This window comes from Phacochoerus africanus, chromosome 1 (genome assembly GCF_016906955.1).
Source record: "Phacochoerus africanus isolate WHEZ1 chromosome 1, ROS_Pafr_v1, whole genome shotgun sequence".
NCBI classification, from domain to species: domain Eukaryota; kingdom Metazoa; phylum Chordata; class Mammalia; order Artiodactyla; family Suidae; genus Phacochoerus; species Phacochoerus africanus.
Window position 1 is genome coordinate 639,713 of NC_062544.1, and position 18,325 is coordinate 658,037.

General features: G+C 66.4%; 1 protein-coding gene across 1 annotated transcript; it reads left to right on the forward strand.

Annotated features, from left to right (window-relative positions):
- The first annotated feature begins 1,319 nt into the window (after positions 1–1,319).
- SLC6A19 (solute carrier family 6 member 19) lies at positions 1,320–18,234 on the forward strand. The gene is made up of 12 exons (XM_047753501.1): positions 1,320–1,543; positions 8,009–8,149; positions 8,573–8,710; positions 10,066–10,247; positions 10,598–10,708; positions 10,900–11,012; positions 12,756–12,884; positions 12,986–13,142; positions 14,384–14,588; positions 14,727–14,886; positions 16,361–16,523; positions 16,664–18,234. The coding sequence occupies exons 1-12, from the start codon at positions 1,342–1,344 to the stop codon at positions 16,865–16,867; spliced, it is 1,905 nt and encodes a 634-aa protein (XP_047609457.1). The 5' UTR covers positions 1,320–1,341; the 3' UTR covers positions 16,868–18,234.
- The last annotated feature ends 91 nt before the right edge of the window (positions 18,235–18,325 follow it).

Here is an 18,325-nt window from a genome sequence, read left to right on the forward strand (position 1 = left end):
CGGAGGAAAGCGGATCTGCCAGAGGCCGGGGGAGCCTCTCTCCTGCCTCCGGCCACCACCTCTGCCTCTGTCTGTCTCATCATTGTCTCTCTGTCTCTGTCTCCCTCTGTCTCTCCCTCTCTGTCTGTCCCTCCCTCTCCCTGCCCTCCAGCCCACGCCTGTCACAGGAAGCAGGTAACCCTAAAAACACAAACCTCATCTCTTCCTTCCGGGCTCCACCCTCCTGAGAACTGTGCCCCCCTAACCGGTGGGGAGCACAAAGGTCAGAGTCCTGAACTCCCTCCCTCCCACCTTGACTGGGTTATTCCTCGAATGTCAGTGTGAACCAGTGGGGAGGGGGAGGGGGGCAGAGGGGCCGGGAGGGAAGACGGGGTCGGGGCGGGGGGGGGGGGTGCCTGGGCAGGGAAGGCGGTGGAGGGGGGGGCTCTGCCCTGAAGGCTGGCCGGAGGACACTCCCCAGGAAAGTCCCTCGAGGTGGGACAGGTGTGGCTTGGCCGCTACCGAGGACAGGGGGGCTGCGGATCAGGGAACCTGGGCCGGGTCGGGTTGGGCATGGGGCAGAAACTGCCCACTTTCCATCCTGGTTCGGTGTTGCTTAGATGTAACCATGGGGGGTGGGGGTGGGGGTGGGGAGCCTCTCTCTGTGCCCGGCCTTGAGGCCAGGCCGGGTGGCAGTCATGCCACCATGGGGTCACCTTGTGGTCTGAGCCCTGGGAGAGCCCAGGGGGCTGAGGGCCCACCCAGGAGGCCCCTGTCTGAAGCCACTCTGGGCACGACGCAGAGCTCTGGGGGAAGATGCCCAGAGCTTGGGCTGGGGGCCGGGCAGCTCGGAGCTCAGCGTGAACAGCACCGTGGGCTGCTCCCAGGTCCCAGGGTCCAGCTTGCATTCCTAGGCCTGGACAGGTTCAGGTCGCCAGCATCCCCCGCTGGCCTGGCCGGGGGCCCTCCGCCTCCGCAGGTGGGGGTGTGGCTCCGAGGGTCTGGGGAGAGCCGGGGTCCTGCAGGGCCTGGCTGGCCTCCTCCCCTGCCGTCGGGTCCCTCCTCCCCAGACCAGCGGCGCGGGGGTGGGCGGTGGGCGCGGCTACCCGGGCCCCGAAGACGCGTTTGCACCGGGGGCGGGGCCGGCAGTGCCTGAGGAGCAGCCCGGAGGGTCCGCGTTGGCGCCTCTGCAGATAAGGCATTAACAGTCTGGCGGACTCGCCCTGCAGATCTGCTGACGCTTCCTTTCGGCCCAGGTGCTCTGGGCTGAGGTGCCAAAGGTTCCCTATAAAGTGCTGGGGCTCCGGCCGCGGCCACTCACCCTCCACTCGCCGCGCACCGCCGGGAACCGCGGGGACCACCATGGTGAGGCTGGTGCTGCCCAACCCGGGCCTGGAAGCCCGGATCCCGTCGCACGCGCAGCTGGAGCACATCGAGGTGGAGGAGGGCGGCTCCCGGCCCAAGTGGGACAACAAGGCCCAGTACATGCTCACCTGTGTGGGCTTCTGCGTGGGCCTGGGCAACGTGTGGCGCTTCCCCTACCTGTGCCAGAGCCACGGTGGAGGTAGGCGGTGCAGGGCGCCAGGGCCGGGGACTGCCATCCAAGTCCGCTCCCCCATCCCCCCCGGGGGTGAGAATCTGGAGGGCAGGGGGCTGGGGGTGGTGGTGGCTGGTGCCCTCCACCCTGAGCGCCCCTCCAGCGAGGAATCGAGCCCCACCTTTGCACAGAGGGGGCAGCACGTCCGGGCCCCCACGTCCAGGGCTTGTGTGGAGGGGAGGCCCCGGTGCGCCAAGGCCCAGGAGCCCTGCCCTGTTCCCGGAGAACAGGCCTGACGTGGGCACGGGGGTGAGAGAGGAGCTGGCCACTCCTCAGGGGAGCCCCCTCTGAGCGTGGACCAGGCCGGCCTGAGGGGCAGTAGCTCTCTGCGTCCACCCTGTGGGCACCGGGCTGAGGCCTTTCTCCGCATCACCTGCATCCCGTCCTCACTGCTGGCACCTCGCCCCGGCGGACAGAGGAGGGAGCTGGGCCGGAGCTGGTGCCTACTGCACACAGCCGGACCGGCGGCCTCAGCCCCATCCCCTACCCCCAGAGGCTCCGGAGGGCCTTGCCTGGAGCCCAAGGGCCCCTTCCCAGGGCTGAGGCCCCCTGGTGTCACCGGTGCAGGGATGGAGGTCACACCATGGTCTCCTCCGGCCCCACGAGGTCCTGGGGCAGGGGACCCGGACCCGGGAGGAGGTCTGGGGCCATGGCGGTGCTCGCTGGGCCGGCCACGTGCTCTGGGCGCTCTTGGCTGAGGGCTTTTGAACACTGCAGAGGGGCCAGGTCTGGGTGCCAGCTCGTTCTAACTCTGAAGGACCTGCAGGCTCTCCAGGCTTTGTGACACAAGTGTCCTCAAGAGAAGCAGAAGCAGAAGTGGCCGTTCCTGGCTCACCCTAAGGGACCCCCCTGAGCTGCCAAGGCCTTGAGTGCCCAAATGTCTGGCAGGCTTGTTTCTGAGCCTCTGGTCCAGCCTGCCTTTCCCGGACACATCTGTGCCTGGGGGCCCCCAGGGAGCATGTGAGGTCAGGGGTCCCCAGCCTGGAGTCACTGACCGTCTCTCGCCTGGTGTCTTGGCCGCCTCAGGGAGGCCAGGGGCCCCTCCCTCTGGAACATGCTGGCCTGTCCTCTCAGGGGCCATCTTGAGAGAGGGTCCCGGCATCACCGCTGTGTTGGCAGCATCTGCTGGTTCCACACGCAGACAGGAGATGGATCTGCCCCCTGTGCAGTGGACGGGGAGCAGGGGCTGGCTGCTCCGCCTGCTCGCAGGGCCTGGGGCAGCCAGGATGGACCCATACTGTGGCAGAGGCCGGAGGCTTGTCCCTGAGAATGGCGGGAGTGGGGCCCCGGAGCTGGGAGGGACGCCTGGGAACACACTGGAAGCGGCTTTAAGGTCTGGAGCAGTGACCACGACCTCAAACCCCCAGAGAGCCGCGGGCCCCTGCCGGGAAAGAAGGTACCGCAGGGAGGGGGGTTTCAGGCCTCAGGTCCCTCATGTGGTCCGTCTCTCAGCGTGGGCGAGGGGGGCGGTCCGGCCACCTCCCACCCACACAGGACGGGGCCCTCCTGGTGGCTCATCCTTGTCCACCCACAGGGTGTGTCCACCGCCCTCTGGTCCGCGCGTGGGTCAAAAGCTGAGTGTCTTGTCCTCTGTGTCCAGGAGACAGCCCCTGAGGACAAGGAGCAGATGGCCGGTGACCTGTCAGGGGGACGTTTCTGCAGCACCAGCTATGGGGGAGGGAGTGGCTGGAAGAGGCAGATCCGAGGCCTTTGGGCTCCTTCCAGCCCTGACCATCGGTCCTGGTTTGGCAAAAACTTAACTTGTCTCCAAGTATTTCTAGAAGTTTTGGGTAACTGGAAAAGTAAATGATCTTGCCGTTGCCGTCGTGGCTCAGCCGTTGCGAATCTGACGCGCCTCCATGAGGATGCAGGTGGGATCTCTGGCCTCGCTCAGCAGGTTAAGGATCCGGCGTTGCCGTGAGCTGTGGTGTAGGTCGGATCCTGCGTTGCTGTGGCTGTGGCTGTGGCGCAGGTTGGTGGCTCCAGCGCCAGTTCAACGCTTAGCCTAGGAACCTACACATGCCACCAGTGTGGCCCTAAAAGACAAGCAGAAAAGAAGTAAATGATCTTTTAGTGTATTTTTAACTTCATATTATGAAAAAAAGTAGATATAGATAGAAAAGTAGAGGAGGCCACGGGGCGGACACACGTGCTCGACTTCACCATCAGTGACGTCCTGCGGTTTGTCGCGGGTGCGGCCTGTGCACCTGGAGCCGGCTGGTGTCGGACCCTGGGAGACCAGGTCTCGCTGGGCCCCTGGTTCTGCGTCTCCGTGGGGCTGGGCCCACACCGCCCTCAGCACGAGGGTCTGGCCATGCTGTGCTTCTGCTCTGGGTTTCCTGTTTGCTGTTGCCTGCAAATAGCAGGGGTCTGTGACCCCGAAGGAGCAGGGCCCCCGCAGGCAGACTCATTCCCGGCCACAGAGGCCAGGAGCTGGCCCGGCCGAGAGCAGGTGCGGGAGCCGAAGGGCCGGCTGCTGCAGCTCCCTAGGGTCTGGGAAGATCCTGCTGCCAGAACAGGTTCCGCCTCTGCCTCCAGCACCCCACCCCCGCCCCCCATGTCCCAGGGTGCCCCCACTTCAGGAGTCTCCTCCTCTGTCCTTGGTGCCACCACGCCACTCGGCCAGCCAGCTCCTTCCCTTCCCGCGTCCAGGGCGACCTTCCGTGGCCATCCTCGGGCTGCCCGCAGGTGTGAGTCCAGCCAGCAAAGCCAGCTGTCTATCCGCCCCCATCTCAGACCGAGAGCCCGTGGTGTGGCGCCCACCCCCAGCGCCATCTCAGTTTCCAGGAGATGTGCCTGGATCCCAGCCCCCACCCAGCTCTGTCCATGTCCACCTCGCCGGCCACCTCTGCCCATCCGCTGACCGGGGGCACGGGGGGACGGGGCCGAGCAGGGGCCCTCGGGGTCAGGTCCCAGGCAAGGGGGCAGAGCAGGGCCCTCAGAAGTCCAGGGTGGTCCACCTCTGGGGTCGTGACCTCCGGAGCCCGGACAGGCTACCCCCTGCCCTGGGCCGCCTCTCTGTCCTCGGGCCCACCGGTCAGCTTCTCCGACTGCAAGGCAGCACCGTGGGGCTCGGGGGCCCCGATGCCTTTCCCGTGCTCACTCTGCCGGATGCTGAGTGGGTCTCCCCAGACCAGGCCGTCGGCTGAAGGACGGCGTCTGGCCAGGCCGGGGAGGGCAGGACCCACCTGCGGTCCAGAGACTGCTCATGGGTCCTGTGAGCCTGAGCTGCGGGGCGGCAGGGGACGCGGGGAGGCCCTGGGCAAGGGGTGGGCGCGGGGCTGAGCCTGCCCTCCGGGGAAATGGCAGAGGTCCGAGCCCTTCCTGAGCACCTGGGGAAGCGGGCGGTGTCCGGGGGAGGCCGGCCGTCAGACGAAGCGTCGGCTGCCCACCCCACCCCCGGGCCCACGGGAGTGAGCCCGATCCCAAACGTCCTCATGAATCCAGGTTGTTGTGCAAACCGAGGCGGAGTAGGGGGAGGGGGGCCTGAGTTTCCACTTTGCCTTCCTGCTGGAAACCCACTGAGGGTTGGCGATTGCCCTTCAAGATGAAGCAACAGTGAGGCGACCCTGCAGCTGAGGGCCCCCCAGCCTGTGCCGGTGGGGGGGCACGCTCTCGAGGCCCTTTCGGGCAGCTCCTCTGCCTTCTTTCCTGATTTCTCAGAGAAAAAACTGCCTTCTCCTTCCGGGGGCGGTTTCCACTCCCACCCCAGTGTCTCCATCTCAGGGACCTTTGGAACCACGTGGGCCCTGGCGCCTTGTGGCTTCCCTCCCTCGCTCAGGCCTGCAGCCCTCCCTCCCCCGTCCTCTCCCCACGTCCACACCTCCCCCCACAGAAGAGTCCCTCCCTCGTTTAAAAAGGAAGGATTCACGGCCCCTGGGGCTCACAGCTATTTGTCCTTCCTGTGGGAAAAGGAGCCAAGAACCGTCCACCCCTGGAAAGAACAAGGTGCGTCCTGCCAGGGGCTGCGGGGGCTGTGCGTGCCAGGCAGGTGGACCCCACAACATGGGGAAGGGGAGGGCTCGCTGCCCCCCCCAAGGGGTGCAACAGACATGCGCTGCCCCATCCTCTCCTGAAGCTGAGCTTCTGGTCCAGGAGGAGCTTGTGGGAGGGAGATGTGCCAGGACCACGGGCAGCAGGGGACATTTCCTGGAGGAGGGGCTATCCTAGCAGGGCCTTCAAGGGTGAATAGGAGTTTTCCGATGGAGGTGAAGGGGCAGGGAGGCCTAGAGGTAGAAGTGGCGTCAGGCGGGGAGGCAAAGGCATTGAAGGATGTTTCCTTCCTGGTCAAGTTGCCCCAAAAATGTTCACATCAAACTCCTGCGAAAACATCCGGCAACAAATCTTAGCTTAACTTTACCTTCATTGACGCGGGACGGACACAGTCCCTGCCCTGGAGCCCGAGGCCCCAGCTCCTCTCCCCTCCTGCGGGGAATCTGGTGGGCGCCTGTCACCCCTCTGCTTTTCCTCATTGTCACATTCAGTTGAACAACCTGGGTGGGTCCCGGCCCACAGCCCTCACCTCCTGACCCCCAGCCCCCCTGAGGCTCCGTGTCCCCAGGAGGTGAGGAAGGCCCACGGGGCAGGCGGAAGTGCTGCTGGGCTGGAGGGTGGTGACATGAGGGCACCGTGGACACAGGACATGGACAGAGGAGGAAGAAGAGGAGAAGGCGGAGGGATTAACCCAGGAGCCGCGGGCGGGGCAGGCTGGGGGCCCCTCCTGCTCCCCCACCCGCCGGGTCCCCCTTAACACACACACACACACACATACACACACGCTCAGGCACACACGCCCGAGAACACACCTATACGTGTGCACACATTTACATCACCAATACGCACACAAGGACACACCCACACATACGTGTGCACACCTACACCAAGTGTTTACATATGTGTGGACACAGATATATAAACACTCATGCACGCATACGCATTCGCAGGCACGCAAACTCTCACAAGCACACTCAGGCACACATATGTGTGGATGTGCACACACGCAGTGCCACGCCCGTGAGGCCCTCAGCTCAGGGTGTGACACCACGCTGATCAGGAGGCCAGTGTGGGCAGGTGGCGGCCTGGCTGGGGAGGCCGGTGGGAAGAGACCCCGCAGGCGGAAGTGAAGGATTTCAGGGACCAGGAGGAGACGAGAGAAGGGCTGGGGGGGGGGCAGGGGGGTGGGGGCCGCACAAATGCACCAGACCTTGCGGCGCCACACCCAGCAACCCCACCACTCGGCAGGTTCCCAGCGGGACCCCTGGGGCCAACGAGGCTGAGAGGTGGTCCCCACCAAGCAAGACCCCAGGCTGGTGAGGTGGCCCTTGGGGCCTCATCAGGCGGGTCCTGCATCCGCTCTGAGGTCCTGAGCCGTAGCCTGCTTCCTATCTTATCGCCCAGTTTCGGCTTCTGAGCTTCGTCCTGACTCATGCGACCGACCTTTGGTAACCGGGGCTCCGCTGATCTCTGCTGCGCGGGGCTCAGTGCCGTCCGGCGGCACCTGGGAGCCTCCCAGGTTTTCCCCAGAGCCCTGGCCGGGGGAAGGGGGCAGCTCCGAGGCCCCGCCTGGCTGGCCAGGCCGGCTGGTCAACCCACGGCCGGCAAGGGCCTGAGGACGAGGCAGTGTGGTTGCCGGCAGGGCAGCAGAGCGGGGGGCGCCAGGTGGCCACGAAAGCGGGTGTGGCTGCGTCCCTGTCCTGCCTCCAAGCTCAGCAGACGTTCACAGCCCCCGGTCAGGGCCAGGCTGGGCCCTGCTGCCTGATCTGGCTCCTCCACCTCCTCAGACAGGGTCCCCGAGACTCAGACTGCGGTGCCCGCTGCGTGGCATCCGGGTGGGCCCCTGGCCCCTCGACCTCTCCCATCTGCCCGCACCCACACATGTCCACACCCCCAGGGCTCACCCTGGCCTGAGCCCCTCCGTGGGTTCAACCCGCAGGAGGATACCACCCCTCATCCTGCAGACCAGCCTGTGGCCACTGTTAGGAGGTAGCACAAGGTGGCTCTGGCACAGTGGTGATGGCCACAAGGACACTGTCCACGGCGTCCTTTTATGTATGTATGTATGTATGTATTTACTTATTTACTTATTTATTCTTTTGTCTTTTTAGGGCCACACCCACGGCATATGGAGGTTCCCAGGCTAGGGGTCAAATTGGAGCTGTAGCCGACCGCCTACACCACAGCCACCGCAACGCGGGATCCAAGCCGCATCTGCAAACGCCGGATCCTTGACCCACTGAGCAAGGCCAGGGGTCCAACAGCAACCTCATGGTTCCTAGCGGGATTCATTTCCGCTGCACCAGGACAGGAACTCCTCAATTGCATCCTTGGGCGGGTGGCTCTACAAAGGCCTCCCCAGGGCGCCTCCTGCCCCCCCAGCCGCCCCAGGCCACGCCCCCGCTCCTGACTCTGCTGCCCCCCACCCCCACCCCGCAGGGGCATTTATGATCCCTTTCCTCATCCTGCTGGTCTTGGAGGGGATCCCGCTGCTGCACCTGGAGTTCGCCATCGGGCAGAGGCTGCGCAAGGGAAGCGTGGGCGTCTGGAGCGCCATCCACCCGGCGCTGAAGGGCTTGGGTGAGCGTCTGCGCCCACCCTCCGGGGGGGGCCATGGGACGCCTGGGGTCCCGCACTGGCAGCAAGCCCCGCCCCTCCACTCTCGTGAGCCGGGCTCCTGGGTCCCCAGCCTGAGGCCTCCGCAAACCTTTCCTTAACCCCCCGTGGGGGTGCGGGCTGCAGGGTCCAGCCCAGGGCCTCCCCAGTCCCCCTGGGAACCCAGGCCGGACAGGGAGCGGACACACTGCGAGAGCAGAGTCCCCCACTCCCTGCCCAGAGCAGGGGCCCCGAGACAGGGACGCGGACAGCGGGGGGCTGCCCTCCTGCCATCTGGGACCCCTCCGTCCACTCGCCTCCCCGCCCCCCAGCGAGACCCCGCCCCCAGCGAGACCCCGCCCCCAGCGTGACCCCGCCCCCAGCAGTGACAACCCCCTCCCTCCGCAGGCGTGGCGTCCATGTTCGTGTCCTTCATGGTGGGTCTCTACTACAACACCATCATCGCCTGGGTCATGTGGTACTTCTTCAACTCCTTCCAGGACCCTCTGCCCTGGAGCCAGTGCCCACTCAACGCCAACAAGACGGGTGAGCCTCTGATTCTCCAAAAGCCTTGGGTTTTTGGGGGCTTGTCTTTTGTCTTTTTTTTAGGGCCGCACCCGTGGCACATGGAGGTGCCCAGGCTAGGGGTCCAATCGGAGCTGTGGCCGCTGGCCTACACCACAGCCACAGCCACGTGGGATCCAAGTCGCATCTGGGACCTACACCATAGCTCACGGCAACGCCGGATCCTTAACCCGCTGAGCGAGGCCAGGGATCGAACCCGCATCCCCATTGTTCCTCGTGGGATTCATTTCCAAAAGCTACGTGATTGTAGCCCCCAAACCAGAGCACAAGGCAACCGGACACTAAAAGAAATCGCGTGCAGGAGACAAGTGCTTAAAACCATCTGGGTGGATGGGGCGGGGGCGTGGTTATGGCGGGAAGTGGGAGGTCCCCTCCCCAGCCCCGAGGGTCACCTGGCCTCGGGTTTGGTGGTCCTTTGGGGCCCAGCCGGGGAGTGTCAGGGGCTTCCGCGTCCCTGCCATCACCCTGTCCCCCTCACCGTGCACCTCAGCAGAGGGTCCCCTGTCCCCATCTGCTCCCTCCAGGCCCCCGCAGGCCCCTGGGGGAGCAGACCCTCCTCCCGAGGCCGGTGGGGGCTGGGGGCGTGGGCCCACCTTGGCAGCCGCCCACACAGCTGTGTGAGGACATGAACCACCTGTTCTGTAAGCAGAGTGGCTGGTGGGTTAACCACACAGACCCTCCAGACGTGGGGGGTTGGGTGTCAGAAAGGGGAAGGCCCCCACCCCCCGCAGCCTCCCTCCCTGCACTCCTGGACCTTTTAGGGCAACTCCCCTGTCTCTGGGATTGGCGCGGTCTGCCGGGACTACACCACACCCTTAGCAGGGGCTCAGTCGGGTTCCCGAGCCAGGGATGGGGGCAATGTGGACCCTGGGACCCAGGGGCTCAGAGGGGTGAGCAGACTTGCCCGCAGTGGGCGTCTGCCTGGGAGCCCCAGAGACTGGTGACCTTCTGAATGGCTGAGCGCCTGCCCAGGGCCCTGGTTCCCAGTCGAAGCCTGTGAGTCTGAGCCTGCCTGGGGCACCGTCGGGGATGAGAAGGCAGGCAGTCGAACGCACAAGTGTGTGTGTGTGTGTACATGGGTTTGCATGTATGTTTGGTATCTGCACATGCGCTCATGTGTGCATACGAGTAAGCATGGCCGTGTGGCCGTGGTCTGTTGCATTGTGAGTGTGCACATGCGTGTGGCATGGCCGCGTGTGGGTTGTCTGTTTGGGGGGGAGGCATGCACACCCACGTGCGCGGATGCATGCCTGCCCAGCATTTCCTCCCCGGGACTCTGGGCTCCGCGGGCCGCACTGACGCGGCGGCCGTCGCAGGCCACGTGGAGGAGTGCGCCCGCAGCTCGTCCGTGGACTACTTCTGGTACCGCGAGACCCTCAACATCTCCACCTCCATCAGTGCCTCGGGCTCCGTGCAGTGGTGGATCCTGCTCTGCCTGACCTGCGCCTGGAGTGTGCTCTACGTGTGCACCATCCGGGGCATCGAGACCACCGGGAAGGTGCGGGCGCAGCCGGGCGGGGGCGGGGGGGTGCCCGAGCCCCGCCCCGCAGCCCGCGCCGCGCGCGGGGGGGGGGGGGTCCTGCCGCCCCAGGCCTTGCTGGTCTCTCGGGCCGGCGCCCCAGACTCAGTGCTGGCGCCGACGGCTCTCAGACAGCTCAGAGGCCGCGTGCGGGAGCGGCTGTGCGCCCACGTGCCCGGCAGCAGCTGGTGCCCGTGGGTACAGCTGAACAGGGGACACGGAGAGGGGGGGCTGGCCCGGGCGCCTGGAGGGAGGCGGAGTGGGCCCCGCCCGGCCAGCCCTGCGCCTCACGCCGCCCGCCCGCGGCGCCCCGCCCCTGCGCCTCCCAGGCCGTGTATGTCACCTCGACGCTGCCCTACGTCGTCCTGACCATCTTCCTCATCCGGGGCCTGACGCTGAAGGGGGCCGCCAATGGCCTCGTCTTCCTCTTCACGCCCAACGTGAGTGTCCTGCCCCCGGCCCGAGAGGGCGAGCGGGGCTCCCCTGCCCTCTGGGGGGCCTCTGCCGGCTGATCGACGCTCAGCCCTTCACCTCCAGGCTCCCGTCTTCTCCTGGCCCCCCACCCCCACCGCCCCCCGTCTCCTGCGCTCCCGTCCAGGCCCAGCTGCTGAGGACCTCTGTTTGGTGGCAGGTCACGGAGCTGGCCAACCCGGTCACGTGGCTGGACGCGGGGGCCCAGGTCTTCTACTCCTTCTCTCTGGCCTTCGGGGGCCTCATCTCCTTCTCCAGCTACAACTCTGTCCAGTGAGTGGGCGGGGCGGGGAGTGTCCTTAGGCCGCCCCAGGCGCTGGGAGCTCTGTGCTCAGTCTCCCGTCCATCAGACCTGGCGGGATCCCGCTGTGAGGGTGACAGGCAGGAAAGGGCTTGAGGGGCTGACCCGAGCCTTGTGGACTGTGGGGAGTGGGGCTGGGACGGGCAGCGGGGCTGGGACGGGCAGCGGGGCTGGGACCGGCAGCAGGGCTGGGCCGGGCAGTGGGGCGGGGCCGGGCAGGCTGACCACCTGCCAGCATTTTCATGAGCTGGTGCCGCTAGCTACATCCGGCCTCCCCTTTGTGCCCTGGCCCTGGTGGCAGTTGAGTGCCAGTGCTCCCCTTCCCCTGCCACTTCATCGCCCCTCAGCACCCAGGACCCTGGAGGTGGAGGCCCTGCAGTTCACCCCGGGCAGACACCCACACAGAAAGACCAGAATCCCTGGGACCCCCAGGGCCTCTGGGGAACACAGTGGGGTCAGTTCATCTCATAAGTATCTACGGAGCACCTGCTGTGTGCCCCTGGGGGCGCCAGGGCCCGTCCTCCTGGGCACTGCGTCCAGCGGAGGTGGACCAGCAGAGGGAGCGTCCGTCAGGTCGCAGGTGATGAGCGACCCAGAGGAAAGGAAGCCCTGAGGAGGCGATGCGTCCGGGCCGGGGCTCCGTCAGGGGAAGGGAGGCCCTGTGGGTGGGGCAGCAAGCTGAGGGTGCCTCGGGACCACCTCTCCATTCAGCAGCTTCCACGCCACACAGCCCGCCCCTTCCACGTGCGCAGTCCCGCGGTTTTGAGTGTGTTCAGGGTCGGGGGCAGCTCTGGCCACTAACCCAGAGCCTGTCCAACCCCAGAGGAGACCCGGGCCCCTCGGCCCTCAGCCCTCCCTTCCCTGACCGCAGTCAGCTGCTTCCCCTCCCGGCGGGTGGGCCCCTCTGGACTTTTCACGGACGCGGCCTCCTCCGGGGCGTCCTGGGTCCCGCGCCACACACTGAGCTCGCGCCTCGAGTCGGTCCCTGTTGTCGCGTGTCCCTTTCGTTTCGTGGCTGAGTCGCGCCCCAGCAAGCAGATGGCCCGTGCTGCTTGTCATGCCGCTGCCGCTGGGCGCCTGGGCTCTTTGCGCTTTCTGGCTGCCCGGGAGCCTCTGCACCGGAGCTCCGCGTGCACTTGTCTTCACGCCTGGCAGGTGTGCCCCACGGGGGCGGCCCCAGCTTGAACGTGCTGGGAGCTGTCCTCCACGCAGCCGCCCCGTGGGAGGCCCCAACCCCCAGCCTCCCACGCTCGTGGAGGTTTGGGTTCTGGCCGCCGCTGTGCATTGGCGAGGTGTCTAACTGTGGTTTGATTTGCGTTTCCCTGGCTCTTGATGGAAGCATCTGGAAGGGGAGTGCGGAGGTTGGGGGTCATATGCTGAGATGAAGAAGACCTCCGGTGTCCGGGGGGGCGGGGGGCGACCAGCCTGCCTCTTCGAGGCCCTTGTGGCTGCTGAGGCGTGAGGTCCAGGCCCACGTGGGGCTGACGACTCGCCTGCCTGCGCCCGTGTAGACACTGGCCACGCAGGGCTTTGAAGACACTGGCCCCCAGCTCTGGGCCCCCTGGGCTTTGGGGGGCTGTGGGGCCACCAGGTCGCAGCCGGGCTAGGGTTGGGCCCTGTCAGTCACCTTGTGCTCGGTGGTCGTGGAAGAACCGGGCGGGGCAGGCAGCCTCCCCCACCCCGGCCCGTGGTGACGCCAGCCCGTTCGGCCACAGCAACAACTGCGAGATGGACTCGGTCATCGTGTCCGTGATCAACGGCTTCACGTCCGTGTACGCGGCCACCGTGGTCTACTCCATCATCGGCTTCCGTGCCACCGAGCGCTTCGACGACTGCTTCAGCGCGTGAGTGGCGGCCCGCCGCGCCCGGGACCCTCGCCTCCGCCTCCAAGGAGCCCGCCGGGCTCGCCCCCGCCCAGGCTGAGGTCCCCGCGCTTTCTCTCCAGGAACATCCTGACGCTTATCAACGGGTTTGACCTGCCCGAGGGCAACGTGACGCAGGAGAACTTCGCTGAGATGCAGCAGTGGTGCAACGCCTCCGACCCCGCGGCCTTCGCGAGGCTGAAGTTCCAGACCTGCGACATGAACTCCTTCCTCTCGGAGGTAGGCCCCTCGGGCTGGGGGCAGGGCTGGGCACCGTGGGGAGGCGGCCAGCTTCTCCCAGGAGCCCTGTTCCTCTCCCTGTCCTGGGGGCCCGCCCGGACCCTCCCGTCCTGCGGGCTCCTGGGCACCCGCGTCTGCTGGGCCGCAAACCCCATGTGCCAGGCCCGGTGGGGCTGAGGCGGGGACTCAGGGGCCTCCGAGGGCCTGACCTCCCCCATGGCCCCGCGTCAAACACACAAAAACACCCTGCAGTCCATTTTCACTTTAAGTTTTTCCACAAAAGGAGTCAGAGTCATTGGAAGTTCCTGTTGCGCTCAGGAACTAGGGTTAAGGATCCCTATGGAACCTCCTTTTTCAAAAGCAACCTTACGGAGGCCTGAGTGTGTGCACGGGGTGGGGGTGGGGGGGCGAGTGCGTGGGGGAGGGTGTGAGTACACGGGGTGGGGGGCGAATGCCCGGGGCTCAGTTTCCCGTGCCGTCGGCGGGGCTTCGGGCAGTTTAGCCAGTTTATGCCGTGGAGCGCAGCGTGCAGGCCGAGGTTTGCCGCCAGCCCCAGGTGGCGCTGAGGGGCTCCCATCTTTCCCGCGTGGGCTGGGCTGGCTTCCTTCTGTCCCACTGCCGCCACCCCCACCCCGTGTGCGGGACAGAGCTTCCTCCTCCCTGTGGGCCCCAGGCCTCTCATTGTACCATCTCTCAACCCTGCCCTTTCCCCAGGCTGTTAAGTCGCCTTGGGTGCCTGCTTCTGGGGGAACCAAGATTCTGTCTGAGCAGAGCGAGTCTCTCTGCGGCTCCCCGCCCCGCCCCTGCCCCGCTCCCCACAAGCCGGAGCCTCCAGACGTCCAGGGCGTCCGTTTAGGGGGCTCGCTCGGCCCACAGACGTCGCTCGGCGCTGGGCCCTGCGGCGGGGGCAGGTGTCAGCTAGGAGGCAGGTGGTGCGCTGGTCCCTGTGTCTGTCTGGGCCACGCGAGGCCGGGGCCTCTGCTGGGCAGGAGAGATTAACTTCCCGGTCGTAAAACGAGTTAAGGTTTTAAAGTGCACTTGGGACTGAAAGATGAGCTCTGCTTATTTGACAAGGCGGCTGAAATCAGCCTGATGCCCGTGCAGGGCTGGCCCGCGGGCAGAGGGCCGTCCAGGGACGGGGGTGCCGTGAGGGGGCTGGCCAGTGGGGGGGCCTCGGAGGCAGGCCGGGGGGCGGGGGGAGAGTGGCCTCAGGCGGACCCCTGCCCCCCCCCCCCCCGCAGGGCGTGGAGGGCACCGGGCTGGCCTTCATCGTCTTCACCGAGGCCATCACCAAGATGCCCGTGTCCCCTCTTTGGTCGGTGCTCTTCTTCGTCATGCTCTTCTGTCTGGGCCTGTCGTCCATGTTTGGGAACATGGAGGGGGTGGTCGTGCCCCTGCAGGACCTCAAGGTCATCCCCAAAACGTGGCCCAAGGAGCTGCTCACAGGTAGGCGGGGCCCCGGCGGGGGCCGTGCGGGCAGAGCCCCGAAGGCGGGGCTGCGGGGGGCGGCTCACGGCCGGGGCGCCGCCGGCCCCTGTCTGTCTCAGCCCGGTGACAACGGCGGCGGCGCCTTCCGCCCCGCAGGCCTCATCTGCTTGGGGACGTACCTCATTGCCTTCATCTTCACCCTGAACTCCGGCCAGTACTGGCTGTCCCTGCTGGACAGCTACGCCGGCTCCATCCCCCTGCTCATCATCGCCTTCTTCGAGATGTTCGCCGTCGTGTACGTGTACGGCGTGGACAGGTAGGAGGAAGGCGGGGGACCCCCTTGCGGCACAAGGGCTGCGCTCCGGCGGAGGCCGCCCTGCTGGGACCCAGGACCCTGCCTGCATTTTGGGAACGGCGTGGAGCGGGCGTGGGCCTGGTCCCAGAGGCCAGGGGAGAGGGGGAGGAGCCCGTTCAGGGCCTCCAGCTTCCAGATGCTTCCAGGCCTCAGGAGTACGGATGACACAGGGGCTGCCGTGGAAGCAGTGGCGTCGTCTCCGGTCTCAGGGTGGGGAGGGAGAAGCGGGGGCTGGTGCGTGGGCCGGGCGTCTGTTGTGGGTAAAGGGGCTCCCCTGGGGGCCGCCAGGGAGCAGGTGCTTGACTCCAGCTTGGATGTCGTGGCCAGGGCGCCTCCCCCCCGGGTCGGGGGAGGGCTCCTCAGCCTCACAGTGGTTCAGGTGAAGAAAGGCGGACAGGAGTGGCCTGGCCGGCTGTCCCCTTGGCTGGCATTTAGGGCATTGCTCGTCACGGCAGATGGGTGGGGAGCCAGCGCCCGCGTCTTAGTGGAAGCGGGCCTCCAGAGCACCAGGAACGATCCGCCGAGTCCGTTCACGTTAAATTGCACAGGCCCGATTGAGGGGGCCGAACCGGGACCCCTGCCCTGCACCACCAAGAGCACACGTGTGTAAGGACCCGCGTGCAGGGTGCTCACGCAGCACACAACCGAACCAGGCTGGCGGCGCTGTGGAAGCTGGGCGCACGGGCAGAGCCGCCGTGTGTGACCTCAGGGGCCCTTGGGAGGAAGATGGAGAGTGAAGCACGGGGTGGCTGGGTGTGCGACGCTGGTCGTGCGACGCTGGTCGTGGAGCCGCGGGAAATCGTCTAAAAGAGCGCGTCTGCCTGAACGGCCTGAAGGCCATTTGCAGCCAGACATAGTTCCAGGGGCGCATGACCTGTAATGCCACCTTGGGGGGCGGGGGGCAGAGGAGCCTGTCACAGCTCTCCGGGCTGGCGGGGGACAAGGTCTGGGCGCCCATCCTTCGCCCGCAGCGCCCCCTGGGTCCTCCAGGCCCTGGACCGTTCTGTCCGCTAACGCACTGTGCAGAGGGCGTGGGCACGGGAGGGAGCAGACCGTGAGGCCACGCTCAGGGCTGCTGCCCGGCCAGGGAGGCTGAGACCCAGAGGCCGGGCAGCTTCCCTCCCCCGCCGCGGAAGTTCCGACCCCTCCTCAGCACGAGTGACTGCCGGGGCCCGAGGGGGACGGGGCCGCTGAGGCGTTGGCTGGCCCAGCGGGGCTATGGCACTGCGGGACGTGGGACGGCGGGGCCGCCGTCTGCTGGGCCGAGTGGCGCACTTCCTAGGGAGCCTTCCTGGCGTGTGGAGGGGCCAGGTCTGAGCACAGCATTGCAGGGCGGCGGCCGTCTGTCCGGGCGTGGGGAGGCCGCCCGTCCTTGGCCTCGGGATGCACGGCCCAGGGTCCAGTGGCGACGGCTCCCTTCGGTCTCTGCCTCCAGGTTCAACAGCGACATCGAGTTCATGATCGGCCACCAGCCCAACCTCTTCTGGCAGGTCACGTGGAGGGTGGTCAGCCCGCTGCTCATGCTGGTCATCTTCCTCTTCTTCTTCGTGATCCAGGTCAACCAGGAGCTGATATACAGCGTCTGGGACCCAGCCTATGTGAGCCCCGGGCCTCCAGGGTGGGGGCAGGGGCACTGTCCCTGCCCGTGGGCGTCGGGGGGGGGAGTGCTGGGAGAGCGTCACAGGGCTGGCGGCCCCGGCTGACGCGCCTGCTCGTCCCGTGGTCGCTCCCTGTCCAGGAGGAGTTCCCCAAATCCCAGAAGGTCAAGTACCCGAGCTGGGTATACGCCGTGGTGGTCCTCGTGGCCGGGGTGCCCTGCCTCATCATCCCCGGCTTCGCCATCTACAGGCTCATCAGGGACCGCTACCAACGGCCCGGGGACCGCCAGGGGCTGGTCAGCGCGCTGTCCACAGCCTCTGTGAACGGGGACCTGAAGGCCTGAGCAGCCCAGCCCTCGGTTTGAGGGGGCTGGGCTGCACGTGTGTGTGAGCGTGTGTGCGTGGGCATGAGTGTGCCCTGTGTGAGGGTGTGTGCCCATGACTGTTTGCATGTGAGCGTGTGCTGTGTGAGTGTGCACAGGTGTGAGTGTTGCCTACATATGTACATGTGCATGTGTGAGCAGACAGGCACGTGCCAGGGCATGTGACTGCGTCGTGTGTGTGTGTGTGTGTGTGTGTGTGTGTGTGTGTGAGTGTGTGTGCACAAAAGGAAGGAGGGGACCCTCCTGGTGTGGGTACACACCTCCATGTGCATATGTGCACGTGAGCCAGTGCATGTATGTGATGCCTCTGTGCTGTGCACACATGTGTTTGTGTGTGTGTGCGCGTGCAGCACACACGCCTGCCGGGGGGCCCAGCCTCCCCGCCCCTGCTCTGAGGGTGAGTGGGGGTGGGGCACCTGCCGCGGGCATCCTGCTCCTCCGGGCCGGGAGCGGTCCCACCGCCCCCGCCCCTGCCCCTTGCTGTCGCCTCCTGATCTAGGGGTTCCCACGGAAGGTCCAGGCTCCTCTGTGACAGGGAACATCCTTGTCAAGCCCCGTCCAGGACAGCCTGGTGGGCGTGTGAAGGTGGCGCCGCCCGCCCCTGGCCGTGAAGCTTCCTGAGTCTTGGCTACACCCCGCGTAGTGAGTGTGACCCACGGAGTCAGTGCGTCTGGCCGCCGCGCGTGGACGAGCCGTTACGTGAGGCTCCCCTTGGTACCGTGAGGCAGAAACCCCTTTGCCTCTTCCTGAAGCTCATCAACTGCGTGAATGTTTACCCAGATGTTACAGGGTAACCCGGCCTTGGCTGCGAGGTGCACGGTCTGTGTGCCCGGAGCAGCGCCAGGGACCGTGAAGGCCAGAAGCCTGTCCGCCTGGTGCCACAGCCAAGGCCGCGTTGGCTCTTCCCGCCCATCGAGGAAGGGATGCGCCGTCTGACTGCAGACGCGGTTACGCCGCGCCTGGGTGTTTGTGTCGGAACTGGTCACCTCGGCTTCTGTGCAAAACCTGGACGTTTACATTAAACGGGACCTTCCGAGGGTCTCCACGCAGGATGGAGGCCCGAGGGGGCCATGCCCTCACCCCCGAGACCCCGCCAGCCTCTGCGGCCCCCACCGCCTCCGCTCCCTGGAGCATCCCGACCCTCCCCTGGGAAAACCTGTCAGGGACCCTGCGGATCCCCCACCCCAGGCGTGGCGGGCCCGGGGGGCCAGTCCGTCTTCATCTGCCCCCGGGCGAGGGCTTCCTTTCGGTGTTTTGCAGATGGGTAGAAATGCACGTTGGGTGGGTGTCTCGTGTCCCTGTCTGAATAAATCACCCCCTTTCATATCCTTGGTCTACACGTCTCTAAATGCAGACAGTGAGCAAGCAGCCGAGCCCCAGCCTTGAAGGCACGTGCAGGACTGCGGTTCTGCTGTGTCT

Excerpts from the sequence above, each read along its gene's own strand:
- SLC6A19 (XM_047753501.1), top strand. The coding sequence starts at position 1,342 with ATGGTGAGGCTGGTGCTGCCCAACCCGGGCCTGGAAGCCCGGATCCCG. Across the intron at positions 12,885-12,985 it reads TTCGACGACTGCTTCAGCGC|GAACATCCTGACGCTTATCA; the intron begins GTGAGTGGCGGC and ends CTTTCTCTCCAG. Across the intron at positions 16,524-16,663 it reads GCGTCTGGGACCCAGCCTAT|GAGGAGTTCCCCAAATCCCA; the intron begins GTGAGCCCCGGG and ends CTCCCTGTCCAG.